General features: G+C 57.8%; 1 protein-coding gene and 1 pseudogene across 1 annotated transcript, besides 6 other annotated features; both read left to right on the forward strand.

Annotated features, from left to right (window-relative positions):
• Nucleotides 1-3,165: a sequence feature (heterozygous, non-Esmeraldo-like haplotype).
• Tc00.1047053506045.11 lies at nucleotides 605-3,052 on the forward strand (annotated as a pseudogene).
• Nucleotides 3,166-4,104: a sequence feature (areas merged during assembly that could not be assigned to a particular haplotype. This can correspond to areas where the two haplotypes were merged or to regions with more than two copies in the genome that were merged during assembly.).
• Nucleotides 4,105-4,108: a sequence feature (heterozygous, Esmeraldo-like haplotype).
• Nucleotides 4,109-11,147: a sequence feature (areas not merged during assembly with more than two copies in the genome that could not be assigned to a particular haplotype).
• Tc00.1047053506045.19 (dispersed gene family protein 1 (DGF-1), putative) lies at nucleotides 4,143-11,147 on the forward strand (the record flags this gene model as incomplete). The annotated part of the gene is made up of 1 exon (XM_801566.1): nucleotides 4,143-11,147. A coding segment is annotated over one exon (7,005 nt), but the record flags the coding sequence as incomplete, so codon positions are not given.
• Nucleotides 5,498-5,585: a microsatellite.
• Nucleotides 9,066-9,119: a microsatellite.

Raw genomic sequence — 11,147 nt, forward strand, 5'->3', positions numbered from 1 at the left:
GGTGCTATGAAAAAAGGGGATTTAAGATGTGCAGCAACGCACTGAATGTCCCAATGAAATGTAGGTGTTGTGTGGACACCAGGGGGCTGAACGGCTGACACAAATATATTTTTACTTCTGCAGGAAGAATATGCAACCATTTTTTTTTTTTTTTTTGCGTCACGATGAGCTTCGTTTTTTTTTTTTTTTTTTGTGTTCTCTGCGTGGGAGGCTGCCATGATGCATCGCTGTTGTGGCGTCTATGATTTGGAGTTTCTGCGTGTGGCCGCGGTTGCACCGAATTCTCTTCCCACTTTTGTGTGTCAGCGGCGATGTGCCCGTGCCCTCTTGCAGAGTGTGTGCGGTGACGGCGGTACCACACGGGTGTGAGACCTTAGCGAGCGGCGTGCGTGGGCGAACCCTCCGTGCCCACCACTTTGTTGTCGTTGCCTCTCAAAAACACTGTTCCGGGTGAATGGCACCCACTTGCCGCCGTTTCGGTGGTCCTCGTGCATGTGGTGTGCATCACACACCGTGTGGAGGACTTTCTTTTTGTGGCTGCGATTCATTTCTGTGCATATTTTCTTTCCCTTCTTATTTCCCTTTCGGTTTTTGGTCGTTAGTGTTGAGCTTTAACTGAATCCAGTTACGAGGACAAGGAGAAACAATGCCTGGTTTGCGCAGGAGAGCGCACGGTGCTAAAGAGGGGTGTCAAGCGACTGCTCTGCCGCAGGGAGATCGTCGGAGGAGAAGAGCGAGACGGAGTTTGAGGGTGACACAGATCAACCCGCTGCGGCTCGCGGAAGAGCGGAGGAAGCGCAGTGCTCGCAGTGGAGCATGAGCAGCAGCGTAAAGGACATCCTGCAGGAGAGAACCACGGGCACAGCCAACATGGAGCTAAATGATTTTCTTCATAGGGAATCGGGCGAGGAGTGGGTTGTGAATAGAAATGGGAACTACTCCATGGAGATGTTTTTCTTTGAAATCCAGGATGTTTATCCAAGACGAAGTGTTATTGGGCATGACAACGGCATTGCCGTGTTAAGAAGAGCTGGATGAGGAAAATACTATTGGAGGCTATTTATAAATTTGAAGGAGAAGGCGTTTCCTTTCCTGAGGAGTGGAGGAACCTTGAAAGAAAGGATACGGTTACCCCTCTTGCAAGGGGAAACTGCACGCAGTCTTCTTTTGAGCACTGACGGAAGACGAAAAGGAGAGGCAAGGGGCAGAATGAAAGGACGCTGGAGGATCATACGAGTCTTTGTAAAATGCGAGGTGGAGCCATGTGGTGGAAATTCCTGACAGCGAGAAAACGAAAACGGGGACGGGAATGAAGGTGGAGGAGGGAAAACCGAAACAGTCATGGACTTACAAGGCAGTTGGCGACACCCTCGAAAAGGATGACGGTGTGGGGCAATCCGCTGCAGTACGTCCCAGCCTGATGGTGCACACCTTGGACAAGGCATGGCCGTGCTCGTGGAAAAGGAAGGTAAAACCGCTCGTGACTCGCCATGTGGACTGTGAGGTGGATTGAGTGTGGCAGACCGTCAAGGGCGATCTCACCGAATGGTTCAGCAGTCACGGTGGGAACTACTTTACGCCTAGGCGGCGTGTGTTGATTGGGACGCCCTGGATTGGGAAGTCGATGGCTGCCGGCTCGTACTTTCTCTACAAGCTGCTCCACTACGATGCGGAGAAACTCCAAGTGGTCGCGCACATTTTTGGTGGAAGTACGGCGTAAGTGTTTGGCAATACCACACCAAGGGTGACAAAAAACATGGGTAGTAAAACATCCAAGAATGTTTTTTATGATTTGTGGGATTGTGGAATGAAGGGGTATATTACCTACAATATGACAAAGAAAGGAACACTGCCAGAAACATTTCTTTTGCTCTTTATTGCATGGTGCATGATTGTGGTGTCACCCCCAAACTGGGCAACTGTGATAAATGGGAGACGCAAGTAAAAGCCGAGCGAATCATCGCGAATTGCTCCGACGAGATGGATGTGAAGGCGATGTGTGCATGGATTAAGCGCGATGGGAATACAGATAAGCAAGCGGAATACTGGAAGATGGTCGAAGAACGCATGGATATAGTGGGGCCGATTCCACGTTACACCTTCGATGCGAATGAGTTCGTTGCGCACTCTGCTGCCATTGGGTATGCCTTGGATGGGATCAATTCTTGGGATGGTGAAAATCACTTTACACATCGGGGGGGGGGGGGGGGACTGTGGTATTCTGAGAATCCGTCTCAAAAGCTCGTGAGGATAGTCCGAGCAAGAGGAGAATTCGTTGCCGAGAGATTTCTTAACGTACCGATATCTGTTTGCCTCGGGCGTCGAATACCGCACTATTTTGGGAAACGTAATGAGTGAGAAAGATATTTTTTTTCTGTTGCTGGTATTTGGAAAGAGGAGTACTCTTTTGTCTGAATGTATGGGAAGGGTTTGGCTTGCGCGCATTCGTGTTTGGTGGAGTTTGTCAGTGCATTAGTAGAGGAACTCAAGGAGCTGAGGCCACCAGCACGCCGTGGAGGAGGGTACGCAGTGCTGAAGGCGAATTCTGAAGGGCACCCCGCCGAGTTATATGTGGGTTGCTTGCAATGGAATAACATACAAATAATAATATGAAGCATCGGCTGCTGTGCATACCGGAGGTCGGGAAATTTCCGTTGGTGGACGGCTTTTTCTTCTTCATGGAGTCAAATCCGAGGACGCTGGTTGGGCTGCGGATGGCTACGGCGAGTGAGCATCCACCACCGCCAGCACTGTGCGGCAGTTCATCGAGCGCCTGGCGGCGTATTTTAGTGGTTGGGAGGAATTGTCTCGGGACATGTCGTGGGGGATTATTTAAGTGCAGCACGCAGACAGCACGCCGATGACTGGCTGGCGGAGATGCCATACCGTCAATCGAAATAGTGTTTGCGACGATGAAGGCCGTGAAATAGCGGCATTCTGGAAGGAAAAGGGGCGCCAGTACCAAGTGTCAATATCATCGTAAAGCTCCAGAAGGGGCGAAGCTCACCGAAGTAAGGAACAACCACCGAAATGGGAAAAGCAAATTGGGGAGGGAAAGGGGTGGTTTGATTTTTAGTAAAGAACATTGGGGTTTGATTCAGTGCATTTGGATGCTTTTGTGCGTGCACACGAGGCATAATCGGAGAATTTCCCCGGTGTGAGCGAATCATTGCGGCTGACGGTATCACGGCGTTACTGCATGTTCATTTTCTTCTGTTGTGTTCTAAGTCCCATGATCAACGGAAGCATCTTCAAGTGATGGACGACGAATAACTTATATTGGGAAACAGTGTACTCCGTGTGACCGCATGGAGTGAGGTGCCGCGTCATGGGTGGATGAGGACCGCACCACATCTCTCTTTCCACTCACAATCCTTTAATTTCACTGCAGGCACACGCGCCGCGCTTCATCGGCGTGATTACAAACAGGGCGTCTATGAGTCGACAGGCCGCACAATCGATGTGGACTCTTGTCCCCCGTGTCTGAGTGCCGCCGCCGTACTTATTCATCCTTCCTTCTTGTGTGTGCCGTGTGCGCTTATGGTGCCGCTTTTTTTGTGCAATGCCGACCCACGTGAGGGAGAAACGGCGTCTTGACTGCTGGTGAACGGCGAATCCTCCACTCATTTTCCGCATCACTATTTTATTCTCGGACGCGCTTGATGGCCACCGGCTGTAATGATGCCACGCGGGTCTGTCTCGGCCCTGTTTGTCTTTCACGGCATCGGGACTGCTCTGTGGTAGAAATATTTGGTCGCAAGAGCGGTGCTAATAGCAATGTGTCTTTTGCTGGGATCCTGCCATTCTGCACGGTGGTTGTGTGAGGCTGCGCGGGCGGTGTGAGGGCGATGGTGTCACTGGCGTGATTGTGTCTGCGCTTCTTTTTGTCGGTGGTTGTGCTTTGGTGGGGACTGTCTGTGGCCAGATGCTTTTGCGTGCCACTTTGTTTATTTGCTGTTGTTGCTGCCTTTTCCTTTTCTGACCGTGCAGTTAGAGATACTTTGGCTTGAACATCACAACTATCGTTTCAAGGTGTTAGGAATTACTTGCAGTAGTAGGATTAGCAGCAGTATTATAACGTTCTGGTGGAATCGCTTCACTGGATTTGCCATCTGTAGGAAGGGATCTGCTAGGCAGGAGTTATGGTTGACGGGGCGAGTGCGACATACCACGAGAGCCCCGTTGGTACCTGTTTGGGCTGGTGGATGTGGTCTCCGGTGGGTGCGTGTCCGCGCAGCCGGCACCGTGTGTTGCGCAGGGCCGTTACGGCTGTGCGTGTGGCGCTGCTCGTTGTGTTGGCGCTGGCGGCGGCGGCGTGGATGCCTGCTGTGCATGCGGTGGTGTTGCGACTGCGGGGCGGTACGGTGGACAGAGCCATCACGGTTGGCCGCGCCGTGGACACGGTGCTGATGGACGGCGTGTCTGTCACGAACGGTGTGGCTGTGGTTTTTGACGTGCCGGCGATGCTTCCCGGCGCGCTGCGCATCGAATTGAGGAACTGCGTGTGCGACGGCGGTGCGCAGATCTACGTGCGGGGCTACAGCGGCGAGCCGGCGAGTGACCGGAGCCTGGAGGTGGGCGTGAGCGGGCTGTCCGGGAGCTACTGCTCGCTTGTGCTTATGCACAACCTGCCGGCACGCACGAACGTGACGGTCCGTTACTCGACGATTGTGACGCCTGGACCGATGCGCTACTCCCAACTGAGCGGGCTGACGGAAGCGGTGGCGTCGCCGCTTGTGCTGCACGCGACGTCGCTGTTGCAGTCGCAGCTGCGTGTGAGCAACACCGTGCTGAGGTCGTCGCAGGCGGGCGGGTCGGCGGTGTACGTTGGCGGCGGTGTGGACCTGCTGTCGAGCGCGGTGGTGTTTGACGGCGTGTCGCTGGAGGCGTCGGGCGGGGCGACCGCGTCCGCGATGCATGTGGCGTCTTCGTCGATTCTCAGTCTGCGGAGCCACTCGGTGTTCTCCGTGACGAACGTGTCGGTTGTGAGCAGCGGCGGTGGCCTTGTGCTTGGAGAGCGTGTTACTGTGTCTGACTCGGTGCTGCGCCTCGTGGGCGTTGAGGGGTCTGTTGCGTCGTCGCTGGTGCGCTGCGACGGTGGGACTGTCGGTGCCGGCGGGTGGCTGGACATGCACGACGTGTGGGCGGTGGGCGAGGCGTCGTTGGTGGCGTCGCTGTCGGGGGTGACGCTGAGCGGCGGCACCGTGTCGATTGCGCGATGCGCTGCCACTGGCGCTACGCTTGTCTCCGGGCTGGCGATCACGAGCGGGGCCGTGTCGGTGCAGTGCAACCGTGCCGGCGGCCGGGTGCTGCAGAGCAGCGGCGACTACCGCATGGCCGGCCTGCCCTCCGTGAGCGTGGTGCCGTGCGATGGCTGTGCGGCCGCGCTGGCGTGCTTTGATGCGCTGACGGCGTCGTTCTCCGACTGCGTGTGCAGCTGCCGTGCCGGCGGCGTGGGCGAGGCATGCCTGCCGTTCAACGTGCCGCCTGCGAGGGCCGGCGGCGGTGGTGGCGGCGCGGAGGGCTGCGTGAGTGGCGTGACGCTGACGGAGTCGGTGACGGTTGGCGGCGGGCGGGCGACGGCGTGCTTCGACTCGGTGGTGTTTAGCGGACCGATCACTGTGACGGTGGATCTGCGCATGATGGACGTGTTCGCTGACGCGCTGAACGTGACGCTGCGCCACTGCGTGCTTGCGGGCGGCGCGCAGCTGCGGATTGGTGGTCTCAGCGAGAACACGGCGCGCCTGGTGCCGCACGCCCTCGTCAACATGACGAATGTGACGTCGCTGGAGGGCACGATCGTGCTGCATGGCGCGATGCCGCTGAACTCGAGTGTGCTGCTGGCGAACTCGACGCTGCGCGCGACGGTTGGCGGGTCGCAGTACGTGCCAACGACCCGTGGACACGAGGGATCCCGGTACGGCACCGCGCTTGTTCTGGACGGCGTCCGGCTTCTGTCGACGCGGTTTGTCATGACGCGGTCGACGCTGGTGTGTGGCGGGGAATTGTGCGCTGCGATCCTCTTGGAGCGCGGCTTTGTTGTGAACCTGTCCAGCGTCTTCTACATGGACAACTGTGCTGTTCTGTCACGGACGCACGTGATGTACGCTCTTGCGTCGGACCTGCGTGTCAGCGGCGGCTCCGTGTTCTCCATACAGAACAGCTCGTGGAGTGCACCGAGTGCCGATTACCACAAGGGCGCGTGTGTGTTTGAGGGCGTTGCAGTGGATGGCGGCAGTGTGCTGCAGATTGTGTCCAGCGAGTTCCGTCTTGGCTTCGCCATGCTCATGGCAAACACGCTGACCGTGACTGACGGCAGCTGGCTGGTGCACTGCGGCAACGAGTTCCGCACCGCCTACGTTTTGTACGTTGTCAACGAGAACGGCGTGGTGTTTTGCGATCAGAGTGTGTGGTCGATACTTGACAACAACTTCACGCACGGCTCGTACTCGTCAACTATCGCACACATGACAAACGATTGGCCACTGTCATCCGACTCGCGTCCGACCATCTACGGCGTGTGCAACGAGGCAAGGGGCTCACCTGTGACGGATTACCAAGAAGAGCTCAACATTGGGACGCCCGTGACGGTTTTGGACTGTGGCGCGTGCACTGTGGACGCCGTGTGCTTTGCAGCGAGGACGAGCAGCATCAGCGGCTGTGAGTGCGTGTGCGCTTCTGGCGGATACGGTGACACGTGTCTGCCAGCTGCGGTTCCGGACGGCCTTGGGCCGCTCCCGCTCCCCGATGCGAAGGACACGGAGGTCCGCTGCGTGCACGGTGGCAGCATAAGCTCCGTGGACGATCCTGATCCCGGTGTGCGTGGTCTGTGCTTCGTCAACGTGACCTTCACCGCCGCGATTGTGCTGGACCTGTTGCATTTTAACGCACCACAACAGACACTCAAAATCACGCTGCTGCAGTGCGTCCTCATGGGCCTGTCGATCAAGGGGAGTGGTGCGCGAGTGCACGTGAACGTGACATCCTCGATGTTGGATTCTGGTAATTTGGAGTTTGAGGGTGATTTTGGGGCGAGTTCCCAGATACTGGTGGCGGGCAGTGTGCTTGTGACGACTTCGGATCACGCCATCTTGTTTTTGAGGTTTTCTCTCGGTGCGAACTCGACGCTGCTGCTACTAGACAACCGCATCGAGGCGAATGTTCACTCAATTTATTTCTTTAGTGTTGTTTTTGATGGTAGGGGGATCATTGTGAAGGGAAATGCGTTGAGGGCAACGGATAATAAATACCGTATGGGATCAGCCGTTTATTTTCACGCTGTTGATGTGAGGAACGGCGGCTACTTTGACATAGAGAAAAATACTATGAGAGCGGCCATTGGCGTTGAACTGTTTTCGCATGCCACCGTGAGATCCGCGGGGCTGCTGCGAGTGGCGGACTGTACATTCGCTGGCAGCACGAGGGTCGTGAATAGCAGGCTGTTGTACTTGGACGGCTCTTTGACTCTCGAAGGAGGCGCGCAGTGGCGTGTGGAGGGCAACAACGTGGATGCAGCCTCAGTGTTATGTATGCCTTATTCGTGGCACAAAATTCAGCTGTCGGGCAGCGGCACCACCGTGACGCTTGCACACAACCGCCAGGTGGACGATAGTTATTCCTTTGCTGACCTGGCTCTGCCGAGCATGATCAAGAAGCCACCCGCACGGTTTGTCGTTGGGTGCAACCTGCAGGGCGGTGAGGAGGTGTCGTACGACGCTGTGTTTCCGGAGGACGTGGTGGTGTTTGGGTGCGGCACATGCAACGACGACGCGGCGTGCTACATGCTCGGGACGGAGTCGGTGGACCGCAGCTCATGCTCGTGCAGCTGCAGGGTCGGATGGCATGGCGCGTCGTGTCTTCCCTTCGAGGTGCCCGACACGGTTGTGCCGCCCGTAGCGGAGAGAGCCGTCGACGGCGACACGAGCTGCGTGGTGAACCAGACGCTGACGAACCTCACGCTGAAAATGTGGAAGACGCACCACTGCTACGCGGGTGTGACGTTCAGCGGCGTGGGTGCTGTGCTGACGTTCTCCCTCAACAGTATGCCGCTGCATCTCCCCATCAACATCACGCTCACTGGGTGCACATTCCGTGGCGGTGCCGTGCTCCAGTTTGTTGGAGGTGCTGAGGCGGCCGAGTCATCCGGCGTTCTGATCCGCGTGAGCCAGACGGTGATGCGGTCCTCCGTTGTTGTGTTTGCGCTTGCCCTCCCGCAGCACTGCGACATCGCCGTCACGGAGGTTGACGCGGAGCAGTCCTCCGAGGTCCAGCTGCTTGACACAAAGATTAACATGCTTAGCGTATTGTTGCTGGGAGACGTCGTGTTGAGTGCGTCATTGTTGTTGGTCAGCAACTTCAAGGCGCACGCAACAAGGTATGATGCGTTCGGTTTGCACTCCACAGGGACGCTGACGCTCGTGGGTGGCAGCTCGCTGTACGTGCGGTACTGCAGCTTCGATGGATACACACACATGTTCCACGTGCCTAGTCTCAGTGTGAGTGACCACTCTGTTTTTGCTTTGCTCAACAACACGATGTCCTCCGGGACAAGCCTCCTGCATCAGTGTCTAGACTTTAAATTGTCGGAACACAGCGTGTTGCGCGTGGTGGGGAACAGCGGTTCCGTGTCCAACGCCATTTACGCGAACAATTTGTGGACCGTTGAGGAGTCAAGCTGGTTGGATTGGCGAGACAACGACGTGGAAGTGGGTGCAATGCTCTACGACACTGAATCCGCTTTTGTGAGCATTGACAGCAGCAGCGTGGTGACGCTGGCTGGCTGCAAGATGGGCTTGACGGGGTTGTCGAGGCCTCTGCTATCGCAGTCTGAAGCCGGCTACCAGTTCTTTGCCGGGTGCCTGACAGTCGCGGGACGGTTGGTGACGACGGCGGCTGAACTGGCGCTCCACGGCATTACCAACGTGACGACGGTTGCAGTGTGCGGTGAGTGCACAAAGGAGAGCGACTGCTTTGCCCCGCTGACGACGGCGGTCATTGGCTGCAAGTGCCAGTGCGCTGCTGGAGGGCACGGCGATGTGTGCGTCCCGGCGCCTGTGCCTGCTGGCCCGCCACCACCAACGCCACTGCCACCACCGCCACCGCCGCCGTCACCGCCGCCGGTTGGTGAGTGCATCAGCGACATGGTGTACCCCGAGGTGGCGCAGGCAGTGGGCGGCGGGCTGTCGTGGCTGTGCTACCGCAACGTGACGTTCAGCGGGGGCGGCATGAGCCTGACAGTGCTGATTGGCGCGATGACGGGCGACGTGGCGAACGTCACGTTCGATGGATGCACGTGGAGGGACGGCGCCGTGCTCTTGCTCTTGGGCAACGCGTACGCCGCTGTGGGGTCGCTGAACATCGTCGTCACCGGCAACACGTTTATTGACGCGCTGCTTAGCCCGGAGGGTGTGTTTCCACCGCACACGAACATCACGATCAGCGGGAACCGCTTCACGGTCACGAGGCTGATCCCTCGGTCGGGTTTAGACCTTGGTAGCCCGTCGTGTGTCGCGATGAGTCGACTGGTGATCAGCAACGACTCCGCGGTGGTGTTCAGTGGCAATGTGTTTCAGAGCGTGAGGGCATCGTCAAGCGCCATCCGCGTTCTCAGATCTGCGCTGAGGGTGTCGTGGCACTCCGTGTTTGCGGTGGTGGGCAACGCGTTTCATATGTACGGCGGAGACAGTACGCTGATACATCTTGAGGGATCTAGACAGTCATTGTCGCTGAGTGTACTGAACAACTCTGCCGTGGTGATCCGAGGCAACGCTGTGCTGGGGGGGTTAAAGCACTTCATGCTTTTTTTTTGGGCTTCACGTGTTGAGTCCCAGTCAGCGGTTGTTATTCGGGGAAACGACATTCAGGGAGGCTCGGCTGTGTTTATCTCAAGATCCATTTTCCAAATTTACTACAACTCATGGCTGCAGTTGAGCGGCAACCTCTGCCGCGTGTCCCCATCGAATGCTTTTGCCGTCCTGATACCAATGGTAAATCTCCGCGACTCCACGGTGTCTGTTTCCGGCAACCAATTCATTTCCAGCACGGTTACGCCGAAAGTTTTGCGGATATCCACCGGGCCCCGCGATATCACAAACGGAGCGATTGTGGCCGCGTGCAACACTGTGAACGGCGAGGAGAAGGAGGTGAAATACAGCATCCCGTCCGTGTACAATGCCACCATTCTGACCTGCAGCGACCCATGCGCCCTTGCGGCGTCGTGCTTCCCCGCGTACACGACGACGGCGTCGAGTGATGGCTGTGCCTGCACGTGCGCGGAGGGCGGCCACAGCGATGCGTGCCTGCCCGTTGCTGTCCCCGAGCCACCGAGTACCGACGGCGCCGACTTGTGCGTGCGCGACGTGCGTGTGGATGTGGAGGTGAACGTCAGTTTTGGGACGTCGGTGGCGTGCTACGTTGGTGTGACCTTTGCGGCGGACGTCGTTGTGGACGTGGAGTTGATGTCAGGGAGCGTGCGCAACGTGACGCTGGCGAACTGCACTTTTTTGGACGGAGCGAGCCTGTACGTTGTTGGGTGGCGGTCCGACCCGACTGCTGGCGAGCGCGTCGATGTGTTGATCAGCGGGCTTGAGTCGCGCTCCGGCGGCGGCGTGGTGGTGGCGAACCGATACCCGCCGGACTCGCGCGTCACTGTGGTGGACTCGGTGCTGATTGCGGAGGCGCGTGTTGCGTACCGCGGCGCCTACGACCTTGGCGACGCCTCCGCGTGCCTCGTGTTACACAACGTGAATCTGACGGGGAGTGTGCTGGCCATCGCACGCACGCAATTGGCGGCGGTGTTCCGCGACGCTGTTGGCGTGTTGGTGGTTGGCGGCGTGGCGCTGTCGTCGCGCGGTGCGCTGTACGTGGACGGGCTTTTTGTGCAGACGGCGCTCGGGCTGTGCGTGTCTGTGGAGGGCGGTGTTGCGGCAATTGGCGGCTCTGTTGCGGCGTTTGTTGACAGCCACTTCCTGCTGTGCAAGCACGCGGTGTCTGTGCGTGGGGCTGTGAGCGTGTCGGGCTCCGCTGTGGTACTTGTGCGGAGCGACTTTGTGTCGACGGGGGACTACGCGGTGGCGTTTTATTCGACGGTGAGCCTTGCCGGCGGGTCGATGCTGCTTGCGAAGGGCAACGTGCACGACGGCGTCTCG

The sequence above is a fragment of the Trypanosoma cruzi genome, genomic scaffold, assembly GCF_000209065.1.
Source record: "Trypanosoma cruzi strain CL Brener 1047053516077 genomic scaffold, whole genome shotgun sequence".
NCBI classification, from domain to species: Eukaryota; Euglenozoa; class Kinetoplastea; order Trypanosomatida; family Trypanosomatidae; genus Trypanosoma; species Trypanosoma cruzi.